Source organism: Chionomys nivalis, chromosome 19, assembly GCF_950005125.1.
Source record: "Chionomys nivalis chromosome 19, mChiNiv1.1, whole genome shotgun sequence".
In the NCBI taxonomy this organism is placed as follows: Eukaryota; Metazoa; Chordata; class Mammalia; order Rodentia; family Cricetidae; genus Chionomys; species Chionomys nivalis.
In genome coordinates this window covers 42,858,809-42,872,487 of record NC_080104.1, presented here as the reverse complement: position 1 = coordinate 42,872,487, position 13,679 = coordinate 42,858,809, and the positions used below count along the sequence as shown (strand labels likewise).

Here is a 13,679-nt window from a genome sequence, read left to right as displayed (position 1 = left end):
TAGAATAGAGAGAATTGAATGCCAGGCTGACATGCTTGCTTGTGCTCAACTTGACTTCCCCCTCTTATCCAGTTCAGGACCCCTGCCTAGGGGATGGTGCTGCCCGCAGTGGGCTGGGTCTTCCATATCAACCCAATGCAGACAATCCCTCATTAAGACTGTCTTCCCAGCTGATTCTAGGCTGTTGTTGTGTTGAGTTGACAATTAAAGTAAACTATTGCACACCCCCAACACTTCCTTAGTCGCCAACATCCGCAAACACTACTTACTACTTGGATAGCATGAAATGTCACGCCGGTCTCAGGATCCTTTCCGTGTCTGGAGGTTGGGATGGGGCTCGCAGGTTGCCCTCCGTGCCAGGAAAGCTTTCGTATCAATTATTAGTCACTTCACGTGACAGCCGTAAAAACAGAAAATCAGGAAGCAGGTCTGAGTGGAAGGCGTTTGGCGTCTGCCCCGAGACTTATTTATCCCTTCCTTTGGCAAAGCTTTCTCCACCCAGCCCTGCCCAGCCTTTTACCTGTTAATGGATTTGGTGGGACCTGCAGAGCCAGAGTGACTAGGCATATTTTCTCTCAGGCCAGGCCTCACCTTCCTGCCTGGGAGCAAAAGTCTGTCCAGGTCGACACAGTGCTATCAGAGGTTCTGGTGCCAGGATTCAGGCGCTCTTTCTTGCCACCATCCAGAGATCTCTTTGCTCAGACTTCTCATGGCCAAGAATACAGTTTACGTATCTTGGCTTTCTTTGCATCTTCTATTTCCGGGACTTCTTTTTTTTTTTTCTTTTCTCTTCTTTTATACTTTGGGTAGAAGGGAATTGAGAAAACAGTAACAATCCAGTGGTATTGTCAGGAGGAGCGCCTTGGGAACTCTGCTTAAGTTTTTCAGAGGGTTTATGCCTTTGGTCTGGCCAGTGAGGTGGGGGAGAGGGACATACCCTTGAATGAGATGAGTGCTGCCCACATCCCCGAGGGCTTTGCTATGGTAATGCAATTTATAGACAGCTGCACCACCAGGAACCTCACTCCAAAACCCTTGAGTCGAGATTGAGTGAAAACGAGGACATGGCCACTCCAGGGTACGGTTGAGGAGAAGGTTTTTACCATAGGTATGAGGAAGAGTTCAGCCAGAGGCATCTGGAAGAGTCCAGACTGAACGTGGCCAGCAGGATAGACAGGATAGACAGGGCCGTGAGAGGAGAGAGGTGGGGGGAGGAGCAGGAGAGAAAGGACCAAGAGAGCACATGGGAACCAGGAGGCCAAGAGAGGACAGGGACAAAATGACTAAATTATAAAGGGAAGCTTAGGGTGGGGGGCAGGGTGAGAAGTGTGGGAGGAGCCACATCTCAGGTTGCTTTGGAACCTACCAAAGATCTTCATGAGCATGGCCAGAGCATCTGTAGGAAGGTCTCCTTGCGTGAGTTCCGATCTGTGCAGTAAGACAATGACCTCCAGTGACCATCAGCCTGTGGCCTTGACATTAAAACTACCGTCAGGGCTAGCGGCGTGAACCTCAGTGGGCAAAGGCACCTGCCGCCATGCCTGATAGATTGAGTCTGATCCCCAGGTTCACTCCACAAGAGAACGGACTCCTGCAAGTTGAACTCTGACTCCACGCATGCGCGGGCCTGGAACACGCACAGTATAAAAATAACCAAGTGCTCTCAAAGTTTGTTTACATAGCCCCTTGGGCTAAAACTGCAACTTCTGTTCCTCTCCCTGGGTCCTGGGGATACCAAGTTAGACATGCTCTAGGGAGTGCAACAGTGGAAACCGGAGGCTTCTGGGCCCTGGGAATCAAACACTGCCCAGAGGGATGTTCCTTGTCTCAGATCAGCAGATAGTCTATGAGGTCTGTGTCCCCACTGTTTTTGTGTTAGTTTGATACAAGCTAGAATCGTCAGAGAGGAGGGAGCCTCACTGAGACAATGTCCCCATAAGATCGGGCTGTGGGCAAGCCTGTAGGGCATTTTCTTAATCAGTGATTGATAGAGGAGGGCCCAGCCCATTGTAGGTGAGACCATCCCTGGTGTGGTGGCCCTGGTTTCTGTGAGAAAGCAGGCTGAGAAAGCCAGTGAGCAGTACCCTTCCATGGCCTCTGCATCAGCCCCTGCTTCCAGGTTCCTGTCCTGTTTTGAGCGCCTGTCCTTACTTCCTCAGGGATGAGCTAAAATGAACCCCCTCTTCCCCCACGCTGCTTTGGTCACAGTGTTGCAATAGTGACCCTAATCAAGACAGCCTGTGACACCAGGCAAAGAACTGTTGCGTAGAGAGGTGGGGTGCAAGCCCCAGCGCTCAGGTGTCGGTTGACTAGGTGTAGTTCATGACTGCCCTGTGTGAGAAAGGACGAATGGATGAGGTGGGAAGATAGTCCTCTCGCCGCCCACTGTGTTCGCACAACCCTGGTATGCATATGTATGAATTATAGGGGTGCTTGCACACGTGCGCGCGTTCCCCCCCATCTAAATATTGCCTGAACTCCCACTAGCCATACATTCCTTTGTTGTAAGAGCATCTACCAACCTACATACAGCCCTGGCTGAACAGGTCGACAGGTGAGGTTTTAGGTAAAGTAAATTAATCAAAGTTTGGTGTCATGGGAGGTGGTGGTGGACACATGAGGATTGCTGCAAGTTCAAGGCCAGCCTGGTCAACAGAGTGCCAAGCCAGTCAGGATTACACTAGAAAACAAAGATGTTTTGCTCATTAAAAAAAAAAAAAAAAAAAAAAAAAAGAGGGCTGGAGAGATGGCTCAGAGGTTAAGAGCACTGGCTGCTCTTCCAGAGGTCCTGAGTTCAATTCCCAGCAACCACATGGTGGCTCACAACCATCTGTGATGACATCTGGTGCCCTCTTCTGGCCAGCAAGCATATATACAGACAGAACACTGTACATAATAAATAAATCTAAAAAAAAATTAAAAAAAAAAAAAACCACACACTCAGCTGGGCAGTGGTGGTGCAGGCCTTCTAATCCCAGCACTGGGGAGGCAGAGGCAGGCGGATCTCTGTGAGTATGAGGCCAACCTGGTCTACAGATTAAGTTCCAGGACAGCCAGGGCCACATAGAGAAACCCTATCTTGAAAAAACTATTAATATATCTAAATTTATAGTATATGAATTAGTATATGAATGTAGTATATTATATATATTACACACACACACACATGCTGAGGACGTAGCTCAGTTGGCAGAATGCAACTGAGTGCACCCAGCCCCCTTCCTCTGAGGCTCAGGGGTCACTATGGGAGAAGAGGCAGAAAACTATAAGAGCCAAAGGTGGTTGGCTGCTGTAGAAGCAGTCTCTTGTACTCATGAACTATGAGGCTCTGACTGAAGGCATCAGACCTGTGCAAGATCGAGACAAGATGGAGGCAGACAAAACTCCCAGCACGGGTCGGGTGGGTGTCAAGAATTCCACCTCTAGCTGCGGAGCCGTTAGCAGTCAGTGTGTGCGGGGAGGGAGGCTTAGTTTTCTTCAGAGTTGGGTCCCTGAGAGGTTCCCAGTGCTCTGCAGATGGTAATGCACATGCAGGCAGCACTAACTGGGTTCTGTGGGTATTTGTGTGGGGGGGCACGTGAAGTTGGGAAGGAAAAGTGGTGGAGGGTGGGGGGAGGAAATGGGGCATAATTAATTTAAATATGTGCATATATTAACACTAATTTAAAAAATTTTAAGTAGCTCTTACCTGACGTCGGAGCTCCAGGTGCAAAGACGCCTTGGCATGGGCCCCATCTTTGACCTCTGCCCCTGTGTTTTAGGGACTGGCAGTAATGCCTGCTACATGGAGGAGATGCAGAACATAGAGATGGTGGAGGGGAACCAGGGGCAGATGTGCATCAACATGGAATGGGGTGCCTTTGGCGACAACGGATGTCTGGATGACATCAGGACAGACTTTGACAGAGTGGTGGACGAGTACTCCCTAAACGCGGGGAAACAGAGGTAATCAGCCTGCCGAGCAGCTCCGCTCAGGCGGGGTGATGAGGTGGCCCCGCGTTCTGTTGCTGGAAGTGTTTCTAGATGGAGGAGTCTGTGCAGAGGGATGGAAAGCCATCCCTCTGGTATTATACTAACCTTGGGATTTTGATTCTTGGCACAATGCAGGATCGTTCCCAGAAGTGATAGTGACAGCAGACACACCGCCTCATTTGCCCTTTGGGGTGGGGGGTCTCAGAGTTTAGCCAAGCCCTGCTGTTTCTTCCCTAGGGTGGACGAGGGAGATGCCATTCCAACTGCAAACTCCTGCGCCCCCTAGTGACCGCTCCAAGTTTTGCAGCTCAGGTCATAGATTGGTTCTAAAACGGTCCACCCAGAAATGAAGTGGCTGTCCCAGTCTCCCAAAAGTCAGGATATTCAGTGGTATAGCCAGGACAAACTTGTCCAAGTCATGTCTTTTGGAAAATAAACTGGCTCCAGTTTAACCTGAAAGTGTTGTGGCCCACCCGACTTTCTTCCACTTTGGGCTTAATCTGTATTTTGGTTGATGGCAAAACCAAGAACTAAACAACAACAACAACAAAAAAAATCAAAGAACTTTCTTTTTGTCCATTTAAGATTTAGCAGTTTGCTTAGTCTAAAACTGCCCTCAAACGCTTTGCTGAGGGCCTTTTACTGTGTTGGGCTGTGACCTTGCGGAGACACCCACTCCCTGTCCTCTCAGGGCCATCGGTGTGGAGGAAAGGGGCCTGTGTGTGTGCTGTAAAAGGGTGGGTGTGAGAGCACCTGGAAGAGTGGGAGCCAGTCTGGGTGGGCCTCTCTGGGGTGTGGCTTGTGGCTAAGAACCGAGCAAAATGGGGCCAAAGACCAGGTCGTCACTGGGAGGGAGGCCACCCAGCACAGGAGGCATCGATGTGGGGAGGGTAGAGGGCTTTCTAGGTCCCTCTCTGCCTGTGTGGGGACACACAGGGCAGGCATGTGACTGGTCAGACCCTGGCCGGGCAGTCCTAGATCCAAGTGACCGCTGGATGGCAAGGGTGAGCGGCCCCCTACTCACCGCCCCCCCCCACTTCCTTCTTAATTGAGGTTCGAGAAGATGATCAGTGGGATGTACCTGGGTGAGATCGTCCGTAATATCCTCATCGACTTCACCAAGAAAGGCTTCCTCTTCCGGGGACAGATCTCCGAGCCACTCAAGACGCGAGGCATCTTTGAGACCAAGTTTCTCTCTCAGATTGAGAGGTGAGGAGGGAGGGATTTTTTTCCACCATTTTGCTTTCTGTTTCACTGAATCGGACTATTCTGGGTGCCTCATGGAAGCAGGAGTCCTACGGTAGGAATGCATTTGTGCTTAGAGTATTCCACTTAGCATAGCATTTCTAAGACCTGAGTAATATTTCATTGTGCATAGCTATCGCATTTTGTTTTCCCACTTCCACTACCTGGCAACTTGGGTTTTCACCTTTTCTCTTCTCTGAATAATGCTGTGAGCATGGGGGAGTAAATATTTGGTCCTTTTATGTCTCTCATGAATATAGTTACAAGTGGACTCGCTGGACTCCATGGTAATTCCATTTTAAATTTCCTGAGGAACTACCATATTGATTTTCAAAATGGCCACTCTATTTGACATTCCCAGCATCCTCACTCAAAGTTACCAGTTTCTGACAGCTTAATAGTAAATGAGAAGGAGGAGGAGGAGGCAAACAGCTTTGAGGAAAAAACATTTGCTCTGTATGTGACAAGAGGCAGAAACACCTTCCTAATGCTGAGACCCTTTAATACAGCTCCTCGTGCTGTGGTGAGCCCCAGCCATAGAATTATTTTGTTGCTACTTTGTAACTGTAATTTTGCTGTTATGAATGGTAATGCCAAGACCTGTCTTTTTGGTTTTTCGAGACAGGGTTTCTCTGTGGTTTTGGAGCCTGTCCTGGAACTAGCTCTTGTAGACCAGGCTGGTTTCGAACTCACAGAGATCCGCCTGCCTCTGCCTCCCGAGTGCTGGCATTAAAGGCGTGCGCCACCACCGCCCGGCAACACCTGTATTTTCCAATGGTCTTAGGCGACCCCCGTGAAGGGTCATTCACCCACAATCGGATCGCAAGCCACAGGTTGAGAACTCCTGGTTTAAAGAGATGAGGTAGAGAGGTGGCCATTGGTTAAGAGCATGCGCTGCTTTTGCAGAGGACCCAATGAGTCAGTCAGGCGGCTCACGGCCACCCGTCACACTGTTTCCAGGGAACCTGACAGCTGTGGCTGCCACGGACACCCATGACTCGTGTACACACACAATTTTAAGTTGAGGGCGGGAGACACAGCCTGGACTTAGAAGGCTTGGGGCTCTTCTAGAGGTCCACAGTGTGATCTCAGCCTGTGCAGTTAGTCAGGCCACAGCATCCTGCAGCTCCAGATCCAGAGAATCTGATAACCTCTCCTGGCCTCTGTGGGCTCTGGCCACCATGGCATAGACATAGACACACCTACCTACAAATCTATATTCCTTGCATTTAAAAAGCTAACCAGAAAGGGAACAAACCCAGCAGAGTGCCTCGGACTGGTCCTTTGCTCCAAGGGTCCCAGGAGGCATGCTCCATCCAATTCACTGGCTCTCATCCTCCACAGTGACCGGTTAGCGCTGCTGCAGGTACGGGCCATCCTTCAGCAGCTGGGTTTGAACAGCACGTGTGACGACAGTATCCTGGTCAAGACTGTGTGTGGGGTGGTGTCCAAGAGGGCCGCACAGCTGTGTGGTGCTGGCATGGCCGCCGTGGTAGAGAAGATCAGGGAGAACAGAGGACTAGACCATCTGAACGTGACCGTGGGAGTGGACGGGACGCTCTACAAGCTTCATCCACAGTGAGTGTGGCTCCTCCCGGGGTGGGTGGGGAGGGCCTCTTGGCCGACGAGTTCTGTTAGGGTGACAGGGTGTCAACACAATTCTCCATGGGGATGCAAGAGCCCGAGACAACGAGTGACCTCGGTGTTTGAAGGGAGTTTGGGGAGCCAGGAAAGGGCTTCACTGGGCCAGCTAACACGGGCATGGTGTGGACTGTCCCTGCTTCGCTTGGGCCCTCTGAGTGTGTGTGTGTGTGTGTGTGTGAGAGAGAGAGAGAGAGAGAGAGAGAGAGAGAGAGAGAGAGAGAGAGAGAGAGAGAGAGAGATGGCCTACTGTGATTGGTAAGAGGGCCTTCAGAACCAGGGAGGTGACCAGTCAGTGTAGGCCAGGGCTCTGCTGCGGGAAGGGAACCTTCTCATTAGAGTAGTGAACCTGCTCTTGAACCCACTGTGTGTTCCAAAGTTGGGGTCTCAGGAGCAGAAGTATGAACAGAAGCCAGACTCTGTATTAGTCAGGGATCTACAGAGGAGCAGAACTGGAGAGGATGAATCTCCATTAAAAGTAGGTTTATCAGCTTACAGGCTGGGATAGACTAGGAAGCAATGGCTGCCTCCCAACAGAAAGGCCACATATCTGGAGGAGGCTGGATGTCTTAGCTGGTCTTCAGTCTACGTCGGAATCCTGAATACCAGTGAAGGAATGCCTCAGTAACTAGATGGATGCACTTGCCAGTGAGGGTGATCAGGCATAAAGCAAAACCTCCCTCCTTCCATGTCCTTTTATGTGGGCTGTCACCATTTATGTGTAGCCTACATTTAGGGTGGATTGTCCCCCCTCCAATAATCCGATCAAGGAAAATCTCAGATGTTTGGGTTTTAGTTAATTCTAGATGTAGTCAGGTTGACAACCAAGACTAGCCATCACCCAACTGGACTCATTAGAAAAGTTTAAAGCAAAGCTTCCCAACCTTCCTAATGTCCACAGTCTGAGCCATCACTTAGAAGTTATCCAGCGGGCGTGCGACTCAGTTCGCAGAGTGCTTGCCTAGCATGCGAGCAGCTCCGGATTCCATGCACAGGACAACATAAACCAGGCCGCTGAAGGATCTTGAGGCTGCCCTGGACTGCCTTACCTCAGCGATTCTAACTCCTGGAAGGACTAGAAATTGTGTATCAAGTATGGATACCCCTAGCAGGTGTCCAACAGAGCAAGTGTCACTGCTCAGAGCCTTAGCCTGACTCTGTCGTGTTTAGCACAGAGGCTCAAGGGTCACCTCCCTTCCTTTATGGGGGCTGCTCTCCTGCTGTAGGTACCGGTTGCCAGCTGTGGAGATGAGTTTGGAGGCTTAGGCTGCATGTTTCCAAGCTCCAGAAACTCTCCGGCTTGGTTTCAGGTCCCCTATGACCACCAAGATCTTGGGTGGGGCTGGGTTACAAGTTGCTGAGTCTGAGATCTGTATTTATCCATTCCTCCCTGTTAGGGACTTTGATGGCACACCTGACCATAAGCCTGCATCTCTCCAGCCCCTCTCAACCATGCCTGTTTTTTGTTGTAGAATTTCTCTGTTGTATATTTTTAAGACAGTCTCCTGTAGCTCAGGTTGACCTAAAACTTAATATATAGCTGAGGTTGACCTTGGATTTGTGATCTTTCTGGCCTCCACCTCCCCAGTGCTGGGAATCAGATTCAAGGCCTGGGCCTCCCGAATGCTAAGACAGGCACTCCACCACCTGAGGAAAGCGGGTTTGCAGCCCAGCCACAGCTGACCCTCTCTCTCCCGTTTTTCCGTCTTCTTAGCTTCTCCAGAATCATGCACCAAACTGTGAAGGAACTGTCACCAAAGTGTACTGTGTCCTTCCTCCTGTCTGAAGACGGCAGTGGCAAGGGGGCCGCCCTTATCACAGCTGTGGGCGTGCGGCTCAGAGAGGCTACGACTGCCTAAGAGCCAGGATCCTCCCAGCCCCCAGCCCGCCGCCCTTCCAGCACTCCTGTCTAGAACCGATGACCCCCGTTCCACCCAGCAAGCCCTGCTGGGAGACCCAGCGCCCGGAGCCCACAATGCCGCCAAGGGAGGAAGGGGACCACGGTAATGGAGCTCATTATAGAATACCACACAGAGTGCGTGCTGTTGATCTCTCGCCTGGACCCCTCGACCCCCACCCTGCCACTCTGCATGAATCAAGTTCGACCTGGCCATGCTTTGCCCATGCGTGAATGTAGTGGCACCAAGTCTACGGCAGACGTCCAGCCAGGAAAGAGTCCCCCTCTTGGACCCACCTTCTGGGCCTTTCAAGCCGGTCCTTGGAGTCTCCTCCCCACCCTGTGTGAAGCGTATTATCACCAGCAGACACTGCCGGAGTCCTGCCCACAGGGGCATGGCCTGAAGGGCGAGCGTGGAACGTGACGCTGCTGTCTCCTTCCCCTTCCAGCACCCGCTGCAGCCTGCCATCCTGTCTGGATGTATCGATGCCACTGAATTGTTGTGTCTGTGGAACCAGTCCTAGCCACGTTATGACAGTCTTGCATTTTGTTTGTCTTGTGGTGGTGGTTGGTGGTGGGGTAGGTGGGCAGTCCTGTGGGAAAACATCTTGTCTCCATCTTGATGGAGGAACCAACCCACACGACGACGACAACGCCATCACTGGAATCTCCCATTGCTTTAGTGAGCCTTGTTGTACGACTAGTAAACTTTGTACCGACTCAAAACCCTGGAGTGCTGCTTCTTGTGAAGGAGGGGATCTTAGGATATGGTTACAGCCAGGCTGGGGGTTTTTATGAGAAACTTCAAAAGCATCACAGGTGTGCCTATAATCCCAGCATTTGGGAGGCGGGGGCAGGAGTTCAAGGTCCCTTCTTGGCCCTGGTGTGATGGATCCCAAGTCCATGCCAGCCACCTTAGCTTCCAGAGGCATAGATAAAATGGCAAAAAGGAGCTCCCAACTGGGATTTAGAGAGGGTGACTCTTTGTCTTGACCAGAGAGCTAGGTCCCTGGGACACAGTGGGAAAGGCCCCATGCCTTCATTCTAGGCCTCCCTGTTTCACAGTTCTGAAAGGATTTGTTGGAATTTGGTGACATGGATGGTTGATTAGTTTGAGGCTTGTGTAGCAAATCCCTTGGAAGGAAAAACTTGTCATACAAACAAGGCTTTTAAGGGGACCAATCCCAGGTGACCTTAAGCCCTCAGGGCAAAGGGTGGCAACTTGGTCCAAGGAGTTTCTTGCATTGGTTTAGGTGCCCTTTTAGTAACACGTTTGTTCTGTATATCTTTCTAGAAGGCTGGGGATGCCAGGCACAGCAGAGGATTAAATTGTCCCCAAGGGTTCGGGAAAGTCCCTGGGTAGACTGTGCCTTGGAGGCTGGGCCATTGTCACTGTCATAGCCTCCTATGCCTTTTCCACTTTACAAGGAAAGGTTTTGACCCAGCCAGTGAGAGCCGTCACCCATACAAGGAAAAGATGGGCTCTGGTCCCCTAGTCCTCTCCTGGGGACTTTGCTTGCCTCTGTGTACCAGCAGGGGACAGGTCAGATTGGTCTTTCGCCGTGTCTCATGTCTCTGAAGCACTGAGTGATAACATCTGATCATCTGATGTTCCCTTTCCCATAAACATTTTCCTCGCTAGTTGGAGTTTCCCTTCCGTAGATGATATGATTTTGTAATTCCCCATTACATACATGACTATTACGGGCAACCCCTCTCCCCTCGCTGCCCCCAAATCCACGATGGCCCAGGAGGGCATAGCCATCTTTGGGAGTCTTTTCCAGTTTAGGGATGGTATATAGCATGTTCTCACATTGGTTGGAGGAAGGAGTCTTCCCATAACTGGTGTCTTAGTTACTATCGCTGTGGTAAAACACCATGACCCAAAGCAACATGACCAAAAGAGATTATTTGGCTTATATACCTGAATCAAAGTCCATTGAGGGAAGCTGAAGAGGAACTCAAACCAGGGAGAAGGTAGGAGCTGATGCACAAGCCACAGAGGCCTGCTACTTACTGGCTTGCTCAGCCTGCCTTCTTATAGAACTCAGGACCACCCACCCAGGGATGGCACCACCCACAATGGTCTGGGCCCTCCCACATTAATCGCTAAGAAAGAAAGTGCTCCACAAGCTTGCCTCCAGCTAGGTCTTCTGGAGGCATTTTCTCAGTTGAGGCGGCTTCCTCTCAGATGACCCTAGCTGTGTCAAGTGGACATGAAACTAGCTGGCTCAGAAGAACATTCTGGTCTCAACGCAGCTGCTTTAGGAGCAGGACCTGCTGGCGTGGTGGCCACCCCAGGTCATGAGTCCCCTCCCTTTTGCTGTCTCTGGCAGCGCATGGCTGCCACATCAGTGGGAGCTAAATTGTCCCAAATGGGGTCCCAGATGTTACTAATCCTCGTTCCTTCCAGACAGCTGCATTCACGTGCAGAACCAGATAAGCACATCTGGACTCAGCACAGATGTTCACCCTCAGTGTCTCACTACAGCGCAAAGCCTGAGCCAAGAGTCTCTCTTGTTACAACAGAATACCCTCCCTTATGAGCTCCATTCTGAGCGGCCATCAGTTAACAGAGTTCAGTCTTTAAACTCAGGTCTAGCAGTGTAGGGTTCCAGCAAGGCATGAATGCTCAAGACTTTCCGTGTCAGGGAAGCAAGTAGCAGGGCTGAAACAAGGACCCACCTTAATGGTCACTCTGGTGGTCTCTCCATTAGGAGCCCGACAGCTATAAGTGTCCTTTAGAATTATTTCCCCAATGCCATGGAGAGAATAAACAGAGAGGGGTTTTTCTAGGGCTCATTTATAGTCTTCTGGGACCAGGAGCCTCACAGCTGCAATTACCCTTGGGTATCCTGGGCATCCCTTTGTCACTGAGTCTAACTCCTTGCTAAGGTAGCCCACTGGTTGTGGTATGGGTCCTATTGATTGGGTCAGAATGTCCATATCAGTTCTCTTTCAGCAACAAACCAGTGGAAATTGAGGCTGAGTGGGCAACCCCAGAGTAGGGGCCCTTGGTAAAATACACCCTTGAGTGTTGGGAGGATTGATTAGCCTCAGGTTCCCATGTTGGGGGGGGGTCTAAGGGAGAGTCTTGGGTCTCATTGACAGGATAAAGAGGACCGGCTGAAAATCCAGGAAGCTAGACACTTGAGAAGCCCATAACCTAAGGAAGACACCCAGCTGTCCAACAGTGTGGCAAGGGGGAAGCTCGGATAGGAGGGATCCGTTCAGAGTTCAGGTTGTTCCTTTTCTCCCTCTGTCATTGCCCTCAAGTATGTGACTCGAGATTGGCACTTTTCTCAAGAGATCTCATTTCTAGAGGAGGCTGGGGTGGTGGTGGGTGTTGGAGTGTAGCCCCCAGCCCCTGACATCCATTCCAGTGCCCCCTGGCCTGGGAGTTACATTAGTCTGAACTCCAAATCCCAGCATGCCAGGTCCTGAACCCTCCCACATGGTATTTAAGTGGGCTCCCAGAGGAGAAACACATACATGTGCTCCCCGCTTTTCTGTCTCCCAGCCACCCGAGAGTGTCGTATTTAATAAAACGATGGGCATTTTAATTTGGTTTGATCTGAAAAAAAATCCCCCCAGCTTAGGAGTTTATTAGAGGGGGTGCATACAGGCCTGGTAGAGAGGGAGGGATGGGGAGGGAAGGAGGGAGAGAATGAGAGAGAATGAGAGAGAGAGAGAGAGAGAGAGAGAGAGAGAGAGAGAGAGAGAGAGAGAAGCTGCATCTTCAAGAGGGAGATGGAAAAGGAAGAGACTCAGGCTGCAGGCAGGAAAGAACATCTGCCTGCCTTAGCGGGTGGGGGAAGGAGTGGGCGTGGCTTATGACTTGTCTGTTAAAGAGACAGAACATCATTACAGGGTGGAGAAAGTTGAGAGACTCAGTTCCTTGTCAGCATATCTTTGCATGCTTCCCAGAGTAACACATCTACCTATTGGTGCAAAGTTACATGGGAACTGACCAGTCTATGAGGTCCTGGACCAAGGCAAGTGCAAAGAAACAGGGACTGTCCCTAAACCTTTAGGGCAGGACAGTCCAAGTAACTTGTCAGGCCTTAAAAATGTGGTCTCCAAAGGCAAATAAAAGCCAAGTATCCAGGTGCCAAAAAAAAAAAAAAAAAAAAAAAAAAAAAAAGCATTCTTCAAATCCAGGCAGAATAGCAAGTTCCTCGAGGCTGAATCTGGGTCAGGAGGGCAGAGGTGGAAGGGGACCACAGCCTTGATTAATCCAAAGTCTTTTACTAACTTCCCATCATTGGGGTTTGTTGAACTTCCAAAATGGGTGGGTTATAGGAGCCAGACCATCCCTTCCCTCCAGAGTCCCCGACTTATAAGGGCCAAGATGATAGACTTGAATCCTTCTGTCTCTTCAGGCTTTAGTGAGTAGTTTCTGGTGGGGAAAATGGGTGGGGCCTTGATGGAGGTTTCTGTCCTACCCAGTCCCTCTATGTCAGCCACGCCACCCACATCCATTTAGTCCCAAATAAACAGACAGAGGTCTACATCAATCATAAACTAGTTGGCCTATTAGCTCAGCCGTCTTATTAACTCATAACTTATATTAGCCCATAATTTTTGTCTGTGTTAGCCACGTGGCTTGGTACCTTTATCGGCGAGGCAGTCACATCTTGCCTCCTCTATGTCTGGGTGAGGACTGCAGACTGACCTTTCCTCTTCCCAGAATTCTCTTGTTCTCACTGCCCTGCCTCTCCTTACTTCCTGGTTGTCCTTCCTATACTTCCTGTCTGGTTACTGGCTAGTCAGCGTTTAAAATACCAGTAACAGGGTACAGACCATTGTCCCACAGCAGGGCCCTTTAAATATGTTGGAACAGGGGCTGGAGAGATGGCTTAGCGGTTAAGAGCACTGCCTGCTCTTCCAAAGGTCCTGAGTTCAATTCCCAGCAACCACATGG

The 13,679-nt window shown here is 50.5% G+C and overlaps 1 protein-coding gene across 1 annotated transcript in view; it reads left to right on the top strand.

Moving 5' to 3' along the window:
- Positions 1 to 9,474, top strand: part of Hk1 (hexokinase 1) — a 67,595-nt gene extending 58,121 nt beyond the window's left edge. Inside the window, exons 15-18 of the mRNA XM_057750992.1 lie at positions 3,762 to 3,945; positions 5,026 to 5,181; positions 6,562 to 6,795; positions 8,573 to 9,474. Coding sequence (XP_057606975.1) covers positions 3,762 to 3,945; positions 5,026 to 5,181; positions 6,562 to 6,795; positions 8,573 to 8,717 — 719 coding nt within the window. The 3' untranslated portion in view covers positions 8,718 to 9,474. The remainder of the gene's footprint in view (positions 1 to 3,761; positions 3,946 to 5,025; positions 5,182 to 6,561; positions 6,796 to 8,572) is intronic.
- Positions 9,475 to 13,679: the final 4,205 nt, after the last annotated feature.